The sequence below is a fragment of the Talpa occidentalis genome, unplaced genomic scaffold, assembly GCF_014898055.3.
Source record: "Talpa occidentalis isolate TD23 unplaced genomic scaffold, MPIMG_talOcc4v2.1 talOcc4.4, whole genome shotgun sequence".
Taxonomy (NCBI): Eukaryota; Metazoa; Chordata; class Mammalia; order Eulipotyphla; family Talpidae; genus Talpa; species Talpa occidentalis.
Window position 1 is genome coordinate 1,479,723 of NW_023604295.1, and position 22,460 is coordinate 1,502,182.

At 66.7% G+C, this 22,460-nt stretch overlaps 1 protein-coding gene across 1 annotated transcript; it reads right to left on the minus strand.

Annotated features, from left to right (window-relative positions):
- Positions 1–1,193: 1,193 nt before the first annotated feature.
- On the minus strand, positions 1,194–20,991 carry UBASH3A (ubiquitin associated and SH3 domain containing A). Its single transcript, XM_037524903.1, has 14 exons — positions 20,879–20,991; positions 19,298–19,351; positions 17,438–17,624; positions 15,258–15,456; positions 12,667–12,836; positions 12,338–12,546; positions 8,907–9,010; positions 7,332–7,454; positions 6,293–6,415; positions 5,426–5,518; positions 4,815–4,959; positions 3,635–3,741; positions 2,356–2,468; positions 1,194–1,436 (listed from the first exon to the last, which is right to left on the minus strand). Exons 1-14 carry the CDS (start codon positions 20,989–20,991, stop codon positions 1,299–1,301), a joined length of 1,878 nt encoding a protein of 625 aa, XP_037380800.1. The 3' UTR covers positions 1,194–1,298.
- Between the last annotated feature and the right edge of the window lie 1,469 nt (positions 20,992–22,460).

Genomic DNA, 22,460 nt, shown 5'->3' on the forward strand with positions numbered 1-22,460 from the left:
CACCTGCGGCGGTGGGGCTGGGAGGGCTGCACCCCCACCCTGTGACCCCACCCCTCCCGGGCAGACCACCCACACTGCAGCTGCTTGACCGGCAGGCCCGAGGCGTGGAGTGGGCTGGGGGCGCAGGCCTGGCTCTGGCTGCTCTGCATGGTCAGGGGTTCGGGGGCCCCACTCCTGGGCTGCTCAGGGTGCCAGGCTCTCGCTGAGCCCAGTGGCAGTGGCTGGGGAGGTACCTCGCCCGGTGACAGAGGGCGGCAACTTTCCTCAAATTTGAGAAGATGCCCCCACTGGCTGGACCAGCCTCTTCAGCATCAGAGGCTCTGCTGCAGGGCCACCTGGCAGCCCCCCGTTTTGCTCCTGTGAATTGGGGCAGCAGCAGTGGCTGTGTCTGCAAAGGCCCCTGCTCCATCCGTGATTAAGAGACACCGGAGAAGCCACAAAAGACCTGTGCCGGGCGCTCTCAAGCCTGTGCACCTGTCCCTCTACCCGCGGCTTGGAAGGACTTGGGTGAGGGGCAGAGGGTGACCTCTGCAGCCCAATCCCCCGACTTGTGACCGTGGCCCCACATGCAAAGGGCCTCCCTGCAGGTGCGTCTGCATTGATGGGGAGCGCCTGCGCCCCGCACCATCCCCGTGGAGGCAGAGGGCGGAGAGCCCTAGCAAGGAGGGGTGGAGACACGCACTGCCCTGTGGGAGGCAGGGAGGCGGGCAGCTGTGCTCCCCTTGGGCCCCGGAGGCACGGAGCCTGCAGACTCTTTCCCAAGGGCTCCCCTCCGGACAGTACAGCACGTGTGTGCGGAGAATGCGTCTTGGTCACGATCGCTCCGTCGCAGCAGCAAGGAGGCCGCACGGGCATGGACACGGTGCAGGGCCCGGCCTCTGCAGGGAGGTGATTTGCTGGTGGCCGGGTGACCACGGCAGCGCTTGGGCCTGTGCGTGCAGAGCCGGAAGCCACGGATGGACGGAGCAGACGGGGCGGACGTGTGTACTTGAGCAAGAACAGGAGTGCAAAGTGGACAGACACCGTGGGGTGTGTGGTGGGTCTTTAATTCCTGCAAACGAAGTCCGGCTCCGCACGTCCCTGCGGGCCCCTCGGCGTCCACCTGCACCGGGAGGCCCTGCCCAGCCGCCACCGCACTGCAGCCGGGCTTTGCCCAGCCCCGTGGCCTCAAAGGGGCCTTTCGGGAACAGGAAAGTGCGCTCTGTGCTCCTCCAGGTCACGCAAGGCCAGCCCAGACGCCGTGGACAGAGCTGCCTCTTGCAGCCTCCGCGACAGCGTCCGCCGGCCCCTGGCAGGACTCAGGGCCCCGGGATCCAGTCCCTCCAGTTAAACGCGGAGTTGGCGCCGTGGGTCAGCGTCTTCACGGGGGGCGTCGCCAGCTCCCACCTCCCGTTCTCCTTGTTTTCTTCACAGAAGCACATCCCCAGCGATGGGATCTAGAACAAAGCACACGGGGGCTCAGAACAGACCGGCGTGGGCTCTGGGGCACAGGCCGAGGGGATCGAGAACACACGGCACAGGGATCCGGAGCACGAGACGAGGGCATCCGGAACGTAACAAGAGGGACCTAGAACGTAACGTGCCGCCGGGATCTAGAGCACAGGCCGAGGGAAGCCGGGACGGAACTCAGAGGGCGTCTAGAGCGTGACATGGCGTCGGGCTCTGGGGCACAAGGCGTTTCGTTCCCGGTCCGTTCATGGGAGAAGCTGACCGGCAGGCGTCTCTGCCCCCTGGCTGGTGCTGCTGCCCTCACTGCAAAAGCTGCAGTTCCCAATGGGGCATCCCCTCCCACTGCCTCCTCCCACCCCTGTGCCCACGAGACAATGCCTGAGACCCTGACGCCACCACTGGGGTACCAGCCTACAGTGCGTGGGGTGGCTCCACAGCAGGGCACTTGACGCCCCAGATGCTAACGGGCCTCGCCGAGAGCCCCCGGGCGCCCGGGAGAGGCTGACGTCCCGGAATCTGGCATCACACAACGATGCAGGGGCTGGGGTGTCAGACCCAAGGGGGGCGCTGACGGGGGCTGCCGGCCTCGCTTCCTCCACCTGTGGAGTTGGGGTGCTGGAGGCCCTCGTCTGTACGGCTTTACGTGCGTGTCTGCTCCCCTTGTCGTCCCTTCTTTCTAGTGTCTAGAAATTTCTCGGGCAGATGAAATTTGCAAAAATTCCAACATGCAGGGGGTGCAGGTGCGGGGGGGCCCGACTCGGCAGTTCCCTCCTGCGCAGGAAGATGCGCACGGATGCGAGGGAAGACGGCTGGGGGGGGCGTCTGTGCCCCATACATGGCGCTGGACACTGGCTTCCGCTCCCGCCGGCCGCCTGACTTGGTGACCCGGGGGGCAGTGGGGCGCACCTTCCTCACGAGCTGGGTGAAGTCTCCGCACTCCCGGGGGGGCAGTCCGAGCAGGGGCCGCGTGCAGGAGTCCAGCGCCGAGCCGTGGGCCACGATGAGGATGACGCCGCCCGCTGCAGCGGAAAGAACACCAAGGTCAAGGCAGGCGCGGAGAGGCCGTGAGATGGGGGCGGGGATCCCCACTGCTGGGGCGGGACCAGCGGGCTTGGGCGCCCGGGTCAGAGCCGGCGGGTGTCAGGCTCAGTGATGCTCACAGCGCCACTCCCCCAGCCTCGGGGCGCAGCAGATGGCACACTCGGGGGCCTGGGGGTGGCAGCGCAGGCCGCGAGCTTCAGAGAGGGGGTCACCCTTGAGCTGAGCCCCAACCCGCAACGCCGGTGGAGGCTGCCCTTGCCGGCTGCATTAACGTGAGGACCATCGTGGCTCGCTGACGCCCAGGGGCATCCCAGGACCGTGGGGTCGCGGGTGCCTGGAGGCGGGCAGCCAAGCTGGGGGTCAGGCGTGGGGCTGACGGCCAGTCCTCAAGCTGACTTAGGTTTTTGTCAGGTTGACAGAGACGGGCCTCCTCGGCAGGGTTACGGCCACCCCGGCCCGCTCCAGAGCGCGCCTCAGACCCCATCTACAGTGAGAAGGGCTTTTCCTGCCCCCCAACCCGACCTGCCCTGTGCCTTTGCGCCCCCAGCCCCAGCGCCCTCACAACGGTTAGCAGAGTCCACTAGTCACGTTTCGCTTTGTCAAAGTGTCCTTCGGAAGCATCCAGTGTCTGCCTTGTCCTGACTTGCTCGACTGCGTGGTCCCCCGAGTTTCCTCCCCTTCCCATGAGTGGCAGCATCTCATCTTTCCTTCGGCTGGTCAGCACCCCACGGCAGGGAGGGACCCCTCGTCCTGACCCCTTGTCCACTGACGCGGCTGTCTCGGCCCTGGCCGCTGCGGGCCTCGCCGGGCCTCCGCTCTGACATAACCGCCGGTCACCCCAGGCCGCGCCAATTTCACGCATTTCTTAACTCCCACGCCCCACGTTCCAGGTCCTCTACCGGCCTCCAGGCTGCTCAGGCGGGGCTGTGGTGGGCCCGGCTCTCGGCTCTGTCCCCCGGAAGGGGCGCAGGTGGCGTGTGTCCTGGTCCCACCCGCTCTCGGCCTGGATCTGGCCCCGGGCGGGCGGTGGGGGGAAGGCCTGGTCTCCGCAGTCCCGGGGGCTGTGGCAGGCAGTGGGGGGAGGGGCCCCCTGTGCCCAGCGCCGCCGTGGGCCTGCCCGCGTCCCAAGGCCGGCGGCACTCACCGTCTGCCGGGCAGGAGCTCACGATGCGCCGCATGCTCACTGCGCACCGGTCCACGTACTCCTCATAGCTCTCGGCCGGCAGGAGGGACGAGAGGGGCAGCGCGGGCCTGGAGGAGGACAGGGGAGTGGCCGCCCCGCCTGCGTGGCTGGCAGGGCTCACGGGCCGGGCAAGACTCTGGCCCATGCTCCGAGCACCCCTTCCAGCAGGCACGGCACCAGGAGCTGCTGGAACCCCAAGACTCACCCCAACGCCAGAGCCCCGGCGGCTGAAGTCCCCAAAGATACAGACCCCAACGATCACAGTCCTGAGGTGCGCACACCCTGACCAAAGGCCCCCAAGCCTCTGGGCTAAGAGGGTGCAGCGTCGCCTTGGGGGGTGGGGGGAAGGGAGGGCTGGGGTAGAGGGCGTCAGAGAGATGGTTCTGGCCAGATGCTGCATGAGAGGGTCTTCCTCCCACTTCACCCTCTGGCCAGGCCCCACACTAGGCCACGGGGGAGAGACCCAAGCCACTGCCCCTCCCTGGAGGCCGCAGGAACCGGGTGGGCCTCACGGGAAGGGGAGCGGCGACAGGAGGGTCTGGTCCATGTTGCGGCATCACATGGGCTCCCCGTGACCCCGGGCTTTCCAGGGGACACCTCTGAGCTCTGCCGCTGCCCTCCCTGCCCCAGGGAACACGCCCTTCAAAAGGAAACCCCGGTGAGAATTGGGGGTCGTGTCTTTTGTGTATATTTTCAGGGCTTGGCTCTTTCAGGATTTCGTGCTTAGGGGCCTGTAGGTCAAGATGCTGGGGTTGGGGTGATGTCTTCAGGACCGTGACCCAGCCCCGTCCTGGCTGAACCCCAGAAAGGCTTTGTGGCGAGAAGGATTCGGGGTGGGGGAGAGAAGGACAGACGCTGCTCGGGCCCTGCGGGCCATCCTGGTGGAGTCGGGTTTGGCAGGAGTCCTGCGAAGTCAGCTCCGCCGGTGCCCCGCCCCCACCCGTGTGAAGGGGCAGCTCCTGGCCCTGGCCAGCCCTCAGCAGGGGCCTACTGGTCACTTCAGACAGAACCACCTGCCTGCCTCTGCTTCCCGGCCGCAGAACCGCTCTCCCCGCCGTGGCCGTGCACCCTGAGCGTGGCTACCCACCCGGGGTGCGGGAGGGACGCCCCGTGACGCGCCCAGCCCGGCCGCCGCGCCCACCTGTACTCGGTGCTGACGTTGAAGCCGGCTTCCTTCAGCTCCTCGGGGGTCATGAGGGCCGGGGCCGTTCTGCCGGCCTCCCACTTGGTCCACTCGAAGAGCCCGGGCTCCACCCGGATCTTCATTTTCTTCTCCAGCCTGAGCTCTGCGGGCGCCAGCACGTCGGCATGTTCAGGGGCCGCCAGGTTTCCCGGACAGACGCCCCTCCAGGGTGCGGGGAACATGTCCCGGGCACTGGGCCTCCGGGGCCAGCATCGCTCCGTGAGGGCTCAGTTGTGCCGTTTCAGAGACAAGGCCCCTGCCCGTCCCCAGGAGCAGGAGGGGCCCCTGCAGCAGCTCCCCAGCCCCCCAACCCAGAGCGGCGCCTCCTGGGTTCCTGGAGTCCCCTCCCCGAGTGTGTGTTTTGTTTCTTTACAAAGCGCACAGCAGAGCAGGCGAGGCGGACGGTGACACAGGCCTCCGGCTGCCCCCCCAAACACCGCCCGTCCGCTCGAGAGGCTGGAGGGCCTCCCTGACGACTCAGGACTGGACGGGGCGTTTGTTACCACCCTCCCAGCCGCCGGCTTCCCTTGCCTCACGAATAGCCCAGAGCCCGTGGGCACCTCACCCACCTTCCAGGATGTGCGTGGCTGTCTGCACGCAGCGGAGGGCCGGGGAGGAGAAGACCGAGGCGATCTGGACACCGCTGTCCAGCAGCGCCTCCCCTGCGGAGAGCAGACGGGGCGTGTCTCCACAACGGCGGCCTCTGTGTGGCCACGGACTGCCTGGGACGGCCAGGATCTGTGGTGTCCCCAAGAGCCCCTCGGGTGCACGCCTGTAGGATCGCCTGAGTGGGGGGACCAGCCACCAGGAGGAGCCAGCACCCCCACTTGGCACCCCCCAGAGCAGGTGCTCTGGCTCAGCGAGCCAGTAAAAGCAGAGGTTTTTTTCTGTCCAGTCACAGGAGAGGACAGAGGCTCAGAGGACAGAGACTGGCCGTGCCGGAATTCCCGGTGCTGGACCCCAGCTGCGGGGCGGCAGGCTGCACTCCCCTGAGCCGGCCAGCACCCACGTCGGGGGTCCCCCCGCAGCCCCGACAGTTGCCCAGTAAACGCTGACCCCGCGCGGGAGGCAGGAGGGCCGGCTGTGAGCGAGGGAGCCTGGGCTCCAGCTTCTGCACTCATAGACCGAAGGCCGCGCACCCTAGTGACCTCTGTGCTCCCAAAGCCAATCACGGGGAGCCGGAATCTCAGACATTGAACAAAAACCCAAAGTGACAAATTTTGACATAAAATCAAAGGCAGGATGTGGTTTTTTGTTTTCTAAGTGACTTCCCCGGTGCAGGCCGTGGTCACCGGCTCTCCCTCCCCGGCCACCGCCCCAGGCTGCCGTTGTCCCCGCTGGCCCGCCGGCCCAGGGCAAGCCCCGCCATGCGGTGCCAGGACTCGGGGTGCCGCCCCCTCTCGCGCCCCTCAACCGGCGCCCCCCCGCGCACTCACCCGCCGTCCTGGACTGGAACACCCCGCACGACGACAGCGGCGGGTCGCTCTCGAAGTCCTTGGTGCCGCCGGCGCGCCGGGGCAGGCCGGCCGGGAAGTTCAGGTCCGGCCGGTGGTACTTCCCTGGGGGGCGGTGCCTTCAGTCCCGCTGCGCTGGCCCCCCAGGACCTGCCCGAGGACACCTGGGCCTTCCTCTGCACCCCGGGAGCCGGTTGGGGGCAGCCTGGCAACGCGGCCAGGAGCCAGCGGCCCCGGTCCTGTCCGAACCCCCACGTAGCCCTCGCCTCCTTCCTGCACCGACTGAGTCAATCCCGGCCGGACTGGTCGGCGCTGATCACCCGGGCACGCACGCACCGTCTACACACCCCACTCCGCACGCACGCACCGTCTACATGCCCCACTCCGCACGCACGCACCGTCTACATGCCCCACTCCGCACGCACGCACCGTCTACACTCCCCATTCCCCAAGCATGCACCGTCTACACGCCCCACTCCGCACGCACGCACCGTCTACACGCCCCACTCCACAAGCATGCACCGTCTACACGCCCCACTCCACACGCACGCACCGTCTACACGCCCCACTCCACACGCACGCACCGTCTACACGCCCCACTCCGCACGCACGCACCGTCTACACGCCCCACTCCGCACGCACGCACCGTCTACACGCCCCACTCCGCACGCACGCACCGTCTACAAGCCCCACTCCGCACGCATGCACCGTCTACACTCCCCACTCCGCACGCATGCACCATCTACACTCCCCACTCCCCACGCATGCACCGTCTACACGCCCCACTCCACACGCATACACCGCCTACACTCCCCACCCCACACACATGCACTGTCTACACGCCCCACTCTGCATGCACACACCGTCTACATGCCCCACTCTGCACACATGCACCGTCTACACGCCCCACTCCAGCACTGCACACGCAGTCGCTCCACGGGAGGCCCGGGGAGGAGAGGACCCGGGAGGGGAGGCCCAGGGAGGGGAGCCCCGGGGCTGGCCGCGCCCCTGCCCGGCCTACCGTCGGCGGTGGAGCTCTGTTGCAGCCAGGCCTTCCCGAAGACCTGGTCCACGCGCTCGCCGTGGCGCACCACCAGCACGCTCCTCCTCGCGATCGAGTCCTGGGGGGCGGGTGGAGACTGCACTGTGAGCCCATCTGGCGCCCTCACCGGCCGCAGGGAGCCCCTCCCTGCTCACGGGGACCTGGCGCCCTGACGCCTGCCGCTTTCCAGCCGCCACCACTGTGCCAGGATGCGGGGGTGCACAGCAGCAGCCCAGGGCTCTGCACCCCTGCGCTTCCCTGGCCCCGGGGCTGGGTCCACCTGTGGCTGCCACAGACCCCGCAGCCGGCCGATGGGCGGCCCACGTCCAGGGCTCCTGGAACAGCGTGGTCTGGCCAGGTCCCTCCCTGCGTCTCGCTGGGCCTCAGGGCGGAGGGGCTGGGGTCGTGGGGAGGCCCCTTGTACCAGGACGTGGCCCTGTGGCGGAGGGCGGGCACCTGCTCACCCCCCTCTCGCAGCGGTCACTTAGGGGCTGGCGTTTGAGCAGCGCGTTTGCGGGCAGCACCAGAAATCTAGACGTCACGATGCCCTCTATGGTGACATCCTAGGACTTACACCCACTTCATCCATGTGGCCTGTGCCCCTGGGAGTGTGTGGGCTCCCTGTGCAGACATGCCACCGTTCCCCCAGGCGCAGGGGGTGCCTGGCGAGGACACAAGCTGAGGGCCCTGGGCCCCCCCTGGGGAGCTCCAGATCTCCCTGGGTGGCTGGCGGGGCACACTGGGAAGGGAAGTCACGATGGAAGGTGGGAGGGCCGAGCAGACAGTGTGGCCTGGGGGCTGCAAGGGCCTGGAGCTTGTGTGTGCAGGAGTCAAGGTCAGCAGGATGGACAGGCCAAGATCATTAGAATGGATGGGTCAAGGTCACCAGAATGCACGAACCGAGGTCACTAGGATGGATGGATGGATGGACCAAGGTCACTAGGATGGACGGACCAAAGTTACTAGGATAGACAGGCCAAGGTCATCAGTATGGATAGGCCAAGGTCACTAGGATGGACAGGCCAAGGTCATCAGTATGGACAGGCCAAGGTCACTAGGAGGGACAGGCCAAGGTCATCAGGATGGATGGGCCAAGATCACCAGGGCCAGCTGGACTGGGCAGCGTCCAGGCAGGAGGCAGCTCTGGCCTGTGCTCTGCTTTTCCCTGTCCAGCTCCTTTTGCTCAGGGTGAGGTTTTGGGGTGGGAATGGGAGTGCTGGGTCACTTTACTGCTGCTCAGGGTAAGCAGGGGCACGAGCCTCATGCGCCAACCCCGACCTCCCTGTGCAGGGGAGCACGCAGCCCGTCCCCTCCACCTCGGGTCAGCCCTCGTCTGAAACCCGAAACGCTGACAGCCCTATTGGGGCGTGGCTCCCTGCAAGGGGCAGAGTCTTTGCTCACTCCCTGGGAGCCTGGTCCCCAGCGGGGTCCCTGCGGTGGAGGGAGGTAGAATGCCCAAGAAGGGGAGCCCCGAGGGTGGGTGGGCAGGCCCCGCCTGCCCCAGGCCCTCTTGGGGTCACTTAGCAGGGCCCATCACCTGCGGAACCTGCGGGCTGCTCCTGGGCGCCGGGGGAGGATGGGGCTCCCCGTTGCGTCGGCTGCTGGCTTCCCCGTCCTTTTTGGGGTTCAGGTCCAGGGCGAGGTTGAAGGTGTAGGTCCTGTGGAAGGAGAAAAGAGGTGCTGACCTCTGAGGCCACAGCCTCTGTCTGCACTGGGGGGCCCTCAGGAGGGGCTGAGTCGGGGGGGCCGCGGGGGTGGGTTGGGCTCAGCGTGGCGCAGGACAGACTGTTATGTCACGATTGCTGGGGCCACTGGTCACGGCTGGGCGGGGTCCCCTTACAATGCCGAGTCCTAACCCCTGGCCCCTCCAAATGGGGCCGTATTTGGGGTGATCAAGTTACGCAAAGTTATGGGGTGGCCTTGACCCACCAGGGCGGGATCCCAAGGAGATGAAGGCGCAGGGCCCAGACTCCCAGGGGTGCCCCGCGAGGGCCGGGGGTCACATCTGCGCACCCGGGGGAGAGGCCTGGGGTGGCCGTCCAGGATGCCTGGACCTGAGCCCTGTGGCCCCGGGACAGGGAGACCCTGTCCTGTTGGAACCCCCAAGCCTGTGGTGTCTTGTTCCAGAGCCTGCGCCAAGCACCAACGCTGTCGTAACGGCCGAGCATGGGGGTGGCTGGGGCTGGGGTGCAGGCGTGAATGGGCAGTGACAGACACGTTGGGGGGCACAGGGGTGGGGGTGCGTCTGGTGGGGAGTGGGGAAGCGGCACTGGGGCTGTGGCACCGAGGAGGCGGCGGCCTGTGCGGGGAGGGGCCGCGGGGCGAGTGTACGGGGTGTGTGTGTGAGGGGTGTGTCCAGGGAGGGACACGGGGCACATATGAAGAGCCGGGGTCACACGGGCCCTCCTGGAGCCCCATCTCGAGCCCCTGTAAAGTCGCCCCTCACCCTCTCACCCTGCTCGTAGGGCCGTGGGCGCCCTGTGCCTGGGATGCGCGGAGTCTTGTGCTCCCCTCACTGAGTCATCACGGCTGGAGATAAGCCCGTCGTGTTCCTTCCGCCGCGTCTGCCCTCCGAGGCCCTCCCGGCCCGGGCTCGGGACGATGGCCGCCCCCGGCTGTCCAGCAGGCGGTGTCCGGCTTCTGTTCCGCCGCTGCCTCTGCCGGGCGCTGACCCGCGCGTGGCCGGGGGCGCCGTGTTCTTTCCTGCCCACTTCCCCGTTTCCCACGCGGCCCGTGGCTCCGGCCCCAGGGGCCCTGCGGCTCCCTCCCCGCCCGCCCCGGGGGCGCCGCCTGGCCATCCCCGCCCTCGCGGCTCCCGCGTCCGCCGGGGCGACCGTCTCCTCCCGGTATCTTTATGTTTCGATGTTTTCTCAGTTCTCTCCTGCTCGTCCTTCCGCCTCAACTCTGCAGCCCCTCAGAGACCTTCCAGGGGAACGCTCCCACGGGGCCGGCCGGCCTCTGGCCCTGCAGAGGCCCCGGGAGTGGTTATTTCGTCGCCATCGAGTCTCCTCATCGTCGCGCTGGGTTTCTGTCTGCTCTGCTTGTCTGTAAACGTTTGCCGCCCCTCACCGAGGCCTCCAGTCCCCAGACCTCATCAAGCCCATGCCAGCCCGCGCCCCCAGAGCCCCTGAGCCCCGCAGCTGCTGCCCGCTCACCCCGCACCGCCAGACCCTGGGGACCCCACAGCCTGCAGGCCGCACCCCTTGCGTGACTGCCCTGTCTGACGCCCTGGGGCTCACACGACTTTGTCCCCGGATCTCAGGGTGTCAGAGGGTGCACAGGGAGCGCGGGCTCGGGCTACTGCCGTGGACGGAGGGCACGGGTGACGCTGCTCTGAGGCGCCGACGCCCTCTCCACAGGCCACGTCGGCGAGCCCGCAGCCTGCACGACACAGGAAGGTGCTGGTTTCCCCTTCCGGGGGCGAGGCGGGCACCGCCCCTCTGCGGCTCGCGGGGGCAGCAGGGCCTCGTATCTACAAATTCCATCTGTGAAGCCGCCGGAGGAGAGGAAGGCTGGCTCAGCGCTGCCGACGGAACGCAGCCAGACGTGGTGGGGACGCCAGCAAGGGGCGGAGAGGACTGGACACCCGTTTTCATGTTTCTGCCTCTCCCTGGGACAGGAGAGCCGCTCCTGGCTGGGCCTGGCCACACAGGTGGACACCTTGAAATTGTCCTGGCTTTTCACAGGGCGTGGCTCATCCGGGGTCGAGGGAGCTCGACCAGCTCCACGGCAGACGCTGGCCCGCATCTGGCTCCCCAGGCCTCTCCCCGGGTGCCCGGGCGCGTGCTCTCCCCCGTCCTCTAGCGGTGTCCCCGGGAGTCTGTGTCCATCTCCACCTGCCGTCCCGTTCTGAGGTGTTGGGCGTCAGGGCTCCAACGTATGGATTTTGGGGAACCCAGTTCCGTCCCTGGGAGTCACGTCGCTGCATCTGAGCTGCTTGCTCCTAGCTTGCTCCGTGGTTCTGGAAACTGGCCGGCAGGTGTGGACGGCTGCGGTGTGGAGGCGCCCCGTGCTGGCTGGAGGACGCTGACTGCCCCCAGGCCCACCTCCACGACTCTGGCCCCATCTCTCCTGTGCCACGTGCGTGTTTCTCTGTGGAGGATGGGAACTCTAGGGGTTCACAAATGCACCCCTCCAGCCTGTCACCCCGACCCCCACGTTCTTCAAGGTGGTGCTGGAGAGTGGATTTTGTTGTCAAGTTGATCTAGAAGCTCCTGGAACCCCTGGCGTCCAGGCTGAGTTGTTCTGGGGTCCGCTCACATGAGCCCCACGGCAGGTGGGGCACCCTCCCGGAGCACTTGCTGCCTCTCCTCGCGCCCCTCAGGCCAGCGGTCCCTGCTGCTGGGGTGGTAGCGCCCGGCCTGATCTGGCACCTGACATCGCCCAAGGCAGTTCCCTGCGATGAATCCGTGTGCACGGGCATGCGTGTGGGTGTGACGCAGGCACACACCAACATACACCCCACAGAACGTGCAACACAACGTAGTTACGGTACTAACACGGTTACTGTTGAGCTCACCTGTGTACTGTGTGTGTGTGAGTGTGAGTGTGAAAACTAAAAATGATTGGTCCCACTTGTCTGGTTCAGTCTTTACAGATAGTAAATTTGGGGCCAGAGTAGGGGTGCCTCTGTAACAAGCACCGCAGACATGGCTCTGGATTTGGGGTCCTCTAGTGGGGCAGGAAGCAGCGAGCCACCAGCTCTATGGCCACAAGGAAATGGATTCTGTGAGCTTGGGAGGGACCCCGAGCCTGAGACCAGTCGCCAGCCCCGGCCGGATCCTGGCTGCAGCCCCAGGAGGCCCAAGCAGAGGACACAGCGATGCCCCGTCCTGACCCCGGAGCTAAGGTTGCGCATAGCCTTAGCTGTTCAGGTCAAGGTCGTGTGTCACATAATTGATGATCTGGATTTTACACCTGCGCTCGGCCGGGGGGTCACGAGGACCCTCACCTGCACTCAGCGGGGGCTTGTGGGGGACCCTCACCTGTGCTTGACCCAGGTGTCGCACTCGCTGACGCGCTCGGTGTAGTTCTCGGGCAGGAAGCCCCGGCAGCCGGTCTGCCGCGAGGTCCCGATCACCCAGCCCTCGCTGGCCTCCTCCTGCTGCGTGGGGTCCACAAAGATGAAGTCGCTGGGGCTGAGCGCCAGCTCGTCCACGTTCTGGGGCTGGTACTGGAACAGGACCTTCAGGGTCTGCGGAAGAGGCGCGTGTGTTCAGGAGTCCGCGCGCGACCGTGGAGAGCCACAGCCGGGGTCCCACCCCCCCCATGCCCTGCCCTTCCCCCCCACCCCCCGCGCCCACCCCGCGCTCACCTGGTAGTGCACAAAGCGCATGTCCCGGGAGTACAGCGCCGCCGTCCACTGGCAGCTGAGGCCGGGGTGGATGGCCCTGGCCAGCTGCTCCAGCGTCCGCTGGTGGTGGGGGTAGAACTTGTGGGCCAGGGTCAGGTGCAGCTGCTTGGAGCAAGGCTTCACCGTGCAGTCTGCGGGACCAGGGACGGGCGGGTGAGCCCCGCCCCCACCCCCGCCCAGCCACCTTGCCCCCACACCAGGCCCCCCCCGGTGGCGCCCGCGGCAGAGCTCAGCCCGCAGGGGAGATGGTGCGGGCGGCACGGCAGTGGGCGAGCTGAGGGTGTGGGGTGTGGCCTGGCGTGCTCGGAGCCCACCGATTTGTAAACTCGTTGGAAAAACAGTTGATCGGCATGATTGGGGGACGGTTCCTTCCCTGGGCTGCTCATTACTCAGCGGCGGGACCGAGGCTCAGACCTCCGTGGGCAGCTCTGTGTTCAGCTGCCCCTGAGTCTCGGGGAGACACACCCTGGGCAGCCACCCTGTGAGCCCCCGGCTCTGCACTGCCGCCGGCGCTGGTGACTTGGGAAGCCTTCGAGTGCCCCCCATCTTTTGGGGCCTCGTGTACCAGCCCTCCTGGCCTCCTCCCAGGGTCCTCAGGCCAGCGGGCAGGATCCGACTGCCCTGGACCCCGGGCCGTTTCTGCTTGAGTTCGCTGTTTCGACCGGAATAGCTCAGATTGGGGGTTTGCCGGGCAGGCAACAGACCCAGCTGTCCCTGGGGTTGGGGGGGTGACTCAATACCTGAGGCCCCGGCCGCAGCGGGGCTGCTGGGGGAGTGGTGTCCAGACCCCAGCCAGGAGCCCGCCAGCAGCACCAGTGCCCGGCCCTTCCTGGCTGCTCCCCCAGGAGCCACCGTGCCCCCATGCAGAGATGCGTGGGCCACACTTCCTGGGCCCGGCCCCTCCTGCCCGGCGGCCTGCCCCGAGCCTGCTCGGAGCCATCAGCAGCCGACAGCACCCCCACCGCGTGTGGGGGAGAAGCCGAGAAGTGTGGGCGGCGGGGAATTCCTTCTGGTACTGGTTTCAGTGGGGAGGCGGCCTGCGCGAGTCAGCATGGACGCCAGGACGGAGCCCTGGTCTTCTAACTCCGCGTCCCCAGGGGAGCGCGTCTCGCACCAGAGGGACCCAGCTTTCCCGAGCCAGCTGGCCCCTCCCAGCCCCCAGGGTCAGGCCCACACGCAGCGGGGGGCTTGGCCCCCTAGGTTGGTGGGGGACAGCGCTGTTCTCTGATACCCTGGCGGTCTGGAGCAGGACAGTTCCCGTCCTGCCTGGCGGGGAAGGGCCTGGGGCGTCTGGGTGGCCTCAGCATGGCCACAGACGGGTTGGCCTAAAACAACAGAGGAGTCTGCTCTCGCAGCTGGGGGCAGGGGCCGAGGTCCAGGGGTGGGGGCCGAGCTCCCTCCGGAGGCCCCAGGCAGGGCCCCACCTGCCTTTCCCAGCTCCTGGGGCTCCTGGCCACGGCCGTGTCCCTGCAGCTGGCCTCTGCCTCACACGGCCCCTCTGTGTCTCCGTGTCCTCCACTTACTAGGACACAGCCACCGCGTTCAGGGAGCACCCCACTCTGGTGTGACCTCGTCTTAACTAATTACAACCAGGCCCTCTGCCAAGGCTGTGGGTAGACAGGGGCATCGGGGCCCCACAGCCCTGACCCTGGGCGAGGCCCTTCCCTGGACGGCCTTGTTCCACCCACTTTTAAAGTGGACGGTGAGGCCCCTCTCGGGGGTGTGGAGCATGAGCAAGGCGCCGTGTCTGCGTGAGGTGGCCTGGAGTGGGACAGTTGGCCATGCAGCTCTAGTCCCAGCATGGGGTGACTGGGCCCAGATGGGGGGGTCAGGATCATGGGCCCAGTACGTGGCTGAAGCGCGTCCACAGGTCTGGGCGGAACCACCCTGCCTGCCCCCTCGTCCCATTTCCGACCCTGCAAATCACAGCTGTGACCCTGGCTTGGTGCTGAGACAGCCCTTGGGGCGCATCGCACAGAAGGAAGACGAGCCCCTTGGGACACTCACGTGACACCTGCCAGACACAGGAGGGACACAGCCTGTCCTGCTCAGAATCTCTGCCAGCCCTGAGGCCGGCCCAGGCAGCGGGGGCCTGCAGACAGGGACCTCGCCCCACTGCCCCCGGGGCTGAGGACAGAGGCCACGCCTGTGCCTAAGAGCCAGACCACAGCTCGTGATGCGGCGCTGACCCTGGAGGGCAGGCCCAAGGTGTACATGGGCTGGGGAGGCCCTGGCTGCCCTGCACATGCCTGGCTCACGTTGGGGCGGCGTCCAGGTGGCTGGAATATGGCCATGGTCATAGCCACATGGACGCCAGCACGGCTCCCCTTGGAGCTAAGGCCACGGGGTCCTGAGTCTGTCCACTGGCCTCTGTAGGCCACCCTGGCCCACTGGGGCCCAGCCCTGTGACCCCGCCTGGCTCAAGGCCACGTAGAGGAGCTGGAAGGGAGATGGGGACGAGGGCTGTGAGACCCGTGACGGGAGGGGGGCCTGTGTGCTCGCCCCAGGCTGGACGTCCACTGCCAGATGCAAGGGTGGCTCCCCGGGCCTACCTGCCAGGACGGAAGCCTCCGAGGCGAAGGTTGTGGCGAATTCCCTGATGATGTCGGCAGGGCCATCGTTGATGAAGAAGCCCAGGTAGCTGACGGAGGAGTGCAGCGCCAGGGGCACCACCGCCGGGAAGACCCGCAGCGTGCGGTCCCCCGCCCTCCGCAGTGCCTCGTACAGGCTCTCCACCTTCTGGTCCTCGCACTGGAGGGACAGAGACGACGGTCACCCCGCTGGAGGCCCACTCCCGCCGCCTCGGGGCAGCGGCCCGGTTCTTCCCAGAGCCTCTGAGATCCGCGTGGTCATGGGTTTGGGGCCTGGCTCGCTCGGTCCCTGGCCTCACGCACGCAGAGGTCCAGGGAGAGGCTCCTGGGGACCGTGTGCCCTGCAGGTGCCCGGCTTGGAGATCCTCGTGGCTTCGCATCCCGGCCCTTGGTGCTGTGTCCGCCTGACCCCACCGCCTGCTGGGCCAGGGCCCCGCCTCGTCCCTGGGCCCATGCTGTGTCCACACCGGGCCATTCTGGAGGCTTCTGCAGACCCCTCAACCCTGTGTGGCGGCTGCCCACTGGGTGCAGTGGGTGGGCCCAGCCGCCTGACCCCTGGCTGCCAGCCCCTCCCCGCCCAGCCCCTCCTGCCTCACCCTCGCAGGGCTTCTGGCGATAAGTCTGGGGCTGCTGACCCCACGTTGAAGGGGCTTGAGCAACACAAACTGACCACCCCCCCCCCCCCGTTAATTGCACACAGAGCTGTCTGCCTGCCCGTCCTGAAGAGGCCCCCGGGAAGGCCGGCACTACCCGGTCACCCAGCGAGCCCATCCCTCTGAGGAGGGCTGTGGGCCACCCTCGCCCACCTCCTCGCCCACACTCTGGCCACACCTGAGCCCGGGCCATGCTGAACCCCACTGGCTGCTGGGAGCAGGTGAAGCCTGCATGTCCCCGCGGGAAATCCGTCCCTGTCCCACGGGGCCCGGTCATGCCATTGTCCAGGGCCAAGGGCCAGGAGGCCCAACACACACTTCTGCCCTGAGGGGCGCCAGCCAGCCGGCCGGTGGGAGCAGGTGGGGCAGAGGTGAGTGTCACGCGAGCCTGTGTGTGTGAGGACGCCTGTATGTGCCGTGCACGTGACGGGAGTCTGTATCAATGTTTCATGCGTGTCTGGGTGTGGCATGTCTGTGTGTGAGCACGTGTGGGGGCATGAGCACAGCTGCCCCTGAGGGCCATGGCTGAGAGTGGCCTGGCGTCCCCAAGCCTTGCCAGCGTCGGCTCCGGCACCGCCCCTTTCCCTGCTGCCCCCAGGCCAGGTCGGGATGGAGTCGGACTGGCACAAATGCCCTCGCGGCAAAGCAGGGCAGCCAACTCACTTTTCTGGTTTTAGCACAAAAGTCCTGTGTCTAGGGAACCCACCCCCAGCCCTGGCAAACGGGGTGCCCTCCGAGGCTCTGGCAGGCGCTGCTCCCTGGGGTGCCCCTAGAGCCTTCCCTGGAGAGGTCGTGTCCTCTCTCCTGGCAGCCTGGGGTGGGGGGTGCTTGGCTGTGGTGGGACCCTGAAGTGGGTGAGCCCTGAGAGGTTGCTGATAGCAGAGATGGGGGGCTAGGTGCACCCTCAACAGGCTCCCCCCTCACACCTTCTTTCCCTCTTTGAGCAGACCCAGGTCCTTCTCCCCTTCCCAGGACCCCAGAACCTGCCAATAGATCATCTACTGAACGAGAGGGCAGGTCCCGGGCCAGGGAAGGTCCTGCATGGGTGCCTGGCTGACACCCCCTCTCAGAGGACCCAGCACACACTTCTGAAGCTCCGACTGCTTCAGGTCAGAAGCTAGACTCCAGGGCACAGAGATGGCTGACGCACCCGCCTTCCCTGGAGTGGGGCAGCCAGAGAGAGGGGCGGGGAGCACCACTTGGGAGGCAAACAGATGTGGGGAGCATCAACAACAGGGAAGGGCAAGCACCCCTTCCTCCAGGGGAGCTGGGAAAGACTTAGGAAAGGGAGGGGGTAAGTGAGTTGGGTTTTGAGGGATGAATAGGAGTTGACCAGGCAAGGAGGAAAGACTGTCTGACACAAAGAAGCCATCAAAGCCCCGTTGGGTGCACCCCCAGAGACAGTCACGTCCCACCGCCACCCAGTTCTCGCTGAAACGGGGCTCCGCCTGCGAGTTAGCGAGCACCAAGGGTTTGGGGCAGACTCACCGTGAAGAAGTCGCAGAGTGTTATGTGCGGGAAGACCTCGTGCGCCCTGTTCCTGGTGCACTGCCGCTGGCTCTCTCTCCAGAACTCCTGCAGCTGCTCGAGCAGCGGCCCCGTGGGGCAGAGGAAGAGCGCGTACTCCTGGGGGATGGGGTCGTCCAGGGAGGGGTCGTCACGGTGACAGCGCAGCCTGCAACACACAGGGCGCCGTCACCCGCGTGCGGCTTGGCGGTCCTGTCCCCAAGGAGGCGGGCGGCAGCGGGACAACAACGTTCACATATTCACATGTAATATAAAAGCCCAGGCCACAGAAGAGAAGCCAGTTTAGGGGTTCATGCTCGTTAAAAATAAAAAATAAAAATAAATGAAAACGCGAGACATCCTTTTTCTCCTCTGCCCACTGATACTTTGCTCCCCAAAGCGCAAGCCAGGTGCTCTGCTGCGGTGGGGCGCAGGCTTGGAGGGGAGCGTGCAATTGCCTCGTGTGTTTGGAACCTCAAATACCAACCCCGCGCCAGCCCCTGGCTCCACTTCCCGTGTCTCTCCCAGGGAGAAGACAACGCCACACACAGAACCGCACGTATGGGTTATTCCCTGTGGGGTTCATGACGGAAGAAGGAAAAACCAGATCAGTGATGGTGACTTGACTTGCCACGGATGGTTGCCAGCCACGGAGGCACCGGCCCCGGCAGGCTGGCCGTGGGCTGGGCTCCCGCCCCAGGGCAGCGCAGCGAGAAGCTGCTCTTTCTGAACTGCCCCCGGCGCTTTGTGTCAATCAAAAGTTCTGTTCAGATTAATCTCAGCTGGCGTCAAGTTCAGCTCAGCAACACGCTTTTGGGGTTTTCTCACACTGACCCGGGCACGTGCCGTCGAGCTCCCCTCCCAGATGCCTCCCTCCTCTCTGCGCCTGCTCCCTCCGTCCACTCCACGGGAGGGCAGTTCAATCGCCCTTTTAGAAGCTGCCCGGCGCTGGGGTCCAGACCCCTGCCTGTGTCTCTCCGGGCAGGTGCTTCCTGGCTGCTGGCGGGCGCTGCCCCCGCCCGTGCTGACGGCACCCGGCTGGCGCCCTCACCCTCGCCAACCCCAGGTGGCATCTTCACTGGCACCTCCCGACTGGTAAGGGGGTCTTCCCACGCACGCTGTCTCGGGGACCCTGCCTGCTCCCTGGTGGGGCGCCTGCTATTCCTGCCGGTCTGGAGGTTGACACGGACTGGAGGTCTGGGAGCCAGCGGGCTCTGGGTGGTTCTCTGTCCCTGCTAGGTCACCCCCTTTGGCCTGGCCTGAGCCTGGGGAGGAGGAAGGAGCCCTGCAGAGGACCGTGGTCGGAGCTTGCCCTCCTGCCGCAGGGAGGCGTCTGCTGGCGGGACCTGGTTTCCCTGCTGGTTTCCACGGGGCTCGCAGGGTCAGGGGCGAGGGGATTTCCCCCCTGTGGCCGCCCCGGGGCTGGGCTGGGACGCCAGCGCCCTTTCCTGCATTCTGAGCAGAGTTGGCGGCCAGGTGCGGCGGGGGCAGGCGGGGGCCCACAGCTGTGGGAGGTGGGGGGGCCGGGCGCCTGGATCCGTGCCCGCTGCAGGCACCCAGCTGAAGGTGCAGCCTCTCATGCGTGGGGTGGGGGGAGGTTCCCCACCCCGAGGCCACTCTCCCCATCAGCGGGAGCCCGCGAGGGTGCCACCCCCATTGACATCAGCAGAACGGCACTTCCCTCTTGACTCAGCCGCTCACATTGGGATTGAATCAGACTCTGAAGCGAAGGAGCCTGGCCGGGAGCTCCTCGCGCTGTCGGCCGCCCGTGCCGGTGGTGGGCTGGAGCGCCCCGTCTGCGGCCAAGCCCTAGCCCAGTGCCCCCGCCTCAGCCCCACTCACCACTGCAAGGCCTCCTCCGCCGTCTTCCTCCCGGTGGCCGCCAGCGCCTTCAGCCTGTGGAGCAGATGTGGGCACACTCAGGGCGAGACGTGGGCACACTCAAGGCAAGCGAGGGGTGCCCCGCCGCACATTGGGCCGTCAGGGACCACCACGGACCCCATTCCCAGAAGGCCTGTCAGCCTCCGGACCCGAGGGGTCCCGGCCACGCCCTCTGCTCTGGGTCCCGGCAGCGTCACCGCGGGCCCTCTGTCCCTGCCCCCGCCCTTCCCTCCCGGGCTCCCGCCTCCACCCTGGCCCAGGTCTGAGGGCGGCACCAGCTCCACCTGCCGCCATCCCGCCGCCCCACACGGGCCCTCAGCGCTGCAGCCCTCAACCCTGCTGTCCGCAAGGCGGGCACACTCGGCCCCGCACCAGTGTGCTCTAGAGAAGCACCTGGATCGCCCCCAGGACCATCCCGAGCCCCAGGCGATGGCCGGGGGACGGGTGCTCGGGAGGCCACGGCTTCCTGTCACAGGGATGTGGCTTGGCCCCCTGACGGGCGGTCCCTACGGCCAAGCTGGGCCCACTCGTCATCGTCACTGGCGGAGACACACCGAGTCCAGCTCAGGAGACCGGAACACGGCAGGCGAAGCCTCGGGACGGCCTCCCGGACAGGCCTGGCCGCAGCGCCCCTGAGACGTGTCAGAAGCGCCCTCCCCCCCACCTGGCTGGGCTGCGGGCGAGGGCCGGGTGGACCTGGCCACCTCTCCTGGCGGGGCATGACCCGTGGATTCTAGGGGTGTCCGGAGCGGGCACAGGCCTGCCTCCCCCTCCAGCCCCGGGACCTTGCACCTGGGTCGGCCCGGGGAGGCGTGGCCGCCCCATCACGCGCGGTTCTGCTCCCGCGCACAGGCCCCGCTCATTAGGGCCGAGACAGCCCACGTCCTGATTCGGGCTGAGAGGAAAGGGGCTTGCTTCGAAGGCGTTCATCTCATTTTCAGGTTTTTTCCAGTTGCCCCCACCGCCCAGTCCGCGTCCTCAGGGGAGTCCGACCTACGCCCCGCGAGCAAGCATCTGAAAAGGGCCCCACAGAGATCCTGGCTCCTCCTGGAAGCCACTCCCCAGGGCCAGCGCCCTGCTCGGGGACTCCCTCTCGGGAGAAGCCTCCTTGAGTGCCCCTGCCCGGAGCCCCAGGCGCGTGCCCGCTGTCCGGTGGCCTCTCGGCTACTTCCTTTCTGTCACCCGTGGGCGCGGGGCTGCCTGAGGACAGAGGGATCCGATGGGGCCCCGTCATGGACCCCTGGGCCCTGGCCCGAGCACATGCGAGTCTGGAAGCCTTAACAGTCACCTCAGAGTCACTGAGCTGCCCAGAGGCTTCGCCCAGGCCGGGCGAGGAGCCAGGGCGGCAGGCGGCCTCCCATCCCACAGCTTTCAGGCTCCCGGCCCGCCAGCCAGAGGCAAAGGCCATGTTCAGAAGAAGCAGCGAAGGCCTCCCTCCAGGCTCTTCTGGCCTCGCCTGGCCCCTGGCAGGAAGCTGGCGCGCAGCTCCCCGGGGCTCACGCAGGCCTGGGGGCTCCGCCGGGACCCGCCAGGGGTACTCACGCGGTGTGTGCCGGGAAGCCCATCCCCAGGAGGGAGTCCAGGAGCGCGGGGGTGCTGCGGCCCCTGAGCTTGTTGGTGACCTTGGCGTAGAGCTGCGTCTCGCCCGCAGCCATCTCTTCCTGCCTGCAGACTGAAATGAGTAGATAAGTGAGCTCGGCAGGAGGAGAGGCTGAGGCTGCGCCGAGAAACCTCAAGCCCTTTTTGATCTTCCTGACAAAAGCTGATATCCTGTTTGCATGAGGCCTTGGTCTCGGAGTTCTCCCTGCAGGGGCTGGGCTCAGCCCTGCTCCCCTGGGGGGCTGGGGATGGACGGGCCCCGGGGCGGCCTGTGCGGTGCCTTGGCCTGTCTGGGGCACGCGTCAGGCGCAGAGCGGGGATGCAGGCATGGAGTGGGAGGCCGGGGTCAGGGTCTCTGCTGGGCCCCGCTGGCCTCAACCACCAGCGACCCTGCCCTGCGTCTCAGACGTCAGACCACACCGAGCCTCGGCTGCCCGGCGCCGCTCAGATGTCCGGGCCTTCTGCTTAAGCACCTGCTTTTACAATTTTGGAAACTTGAACTTTAATAAGCCTCAGAAAAGTTGAGGAATCTCAGGGGTGCAGCTCAATGAGTTTTCACAAGTGAGCTTAACCCCCCAAGACGGGATGTAAAGCGGGGTCTGCGCTGCGGTCGGGGGCCTCGCACCACCCCCACCCCACCTCTGGCCAGGTCACAGCCGCGGGGTGTCTGCGCTGACCTCTGGTGGTGGAGCCCAGGAGTGCAGCAGCGCAGGCCCGCCCTCCCCGCTCCCGCCCGCCCCGCCACCCCCCAACCACCTGCCCCAAAGGTCAGGGGTGTGAGAGCGTTGTCAGAACCTCCCAGTCACCCCCTCCCGCAAAGGCCACTGCTACGCTCCTTTGCGTTTTAATTTTGCCTCCTTTCAGCCTGATTGAAGCCAAGCATCTAGCTTGTGCTGCTCTGTGTCTGATTTTTTTTTTTGTCCAAAACGATGTTTGTGGTGTGTCCCCGTCCGTGGGCAGGCGTGGCCAGCTCACCGCATGGCCGGTGTGTTCTACCAGATCAACAGCCTCCTCCGCTGCTTCTCCACTCTGCCGCCACGTGCACTTGGGGTCCAGCTGCTCTGCCTCATGGGTGTCCTGGGGCTGGCCTCTGTGCCCTGGGCTTGCTCCCAGGCGTCCAGGAGTGGGGCTGGTGGCCACGCCTGGGTGCTGACGCATCAGACACTGCCTGGGTTTTGTGAAGCTGCTCTTTCAGCCTGTCCTGTCCTAGCGGTGGGAGCATTCCTCAGCCCTGCGCCCTGGCAGGGCGCAGGGTGTTGCCAGGCTTTTCACTGTGGCCGGTCTGGGGTGTGTAGTGGCGTCTGTGGCTCTGCTTTGCGTTTTCCCAAATGGTGACGGCACTGAGCCTTGAGGACGACGTGAGACGAACATTTGGCCACTTGGACACCCTCTCCTGGGGAGGAAGAAATAGCCGTGTGCGTATGTTACATGTACACACGCGTGCGTACACACTGAGGGAGGACCTGGGTCCTAGTGTAGAGTTTCTCCTTAGCTTTCTTTCACTCAGAAGCTAACGCAGAGTCTG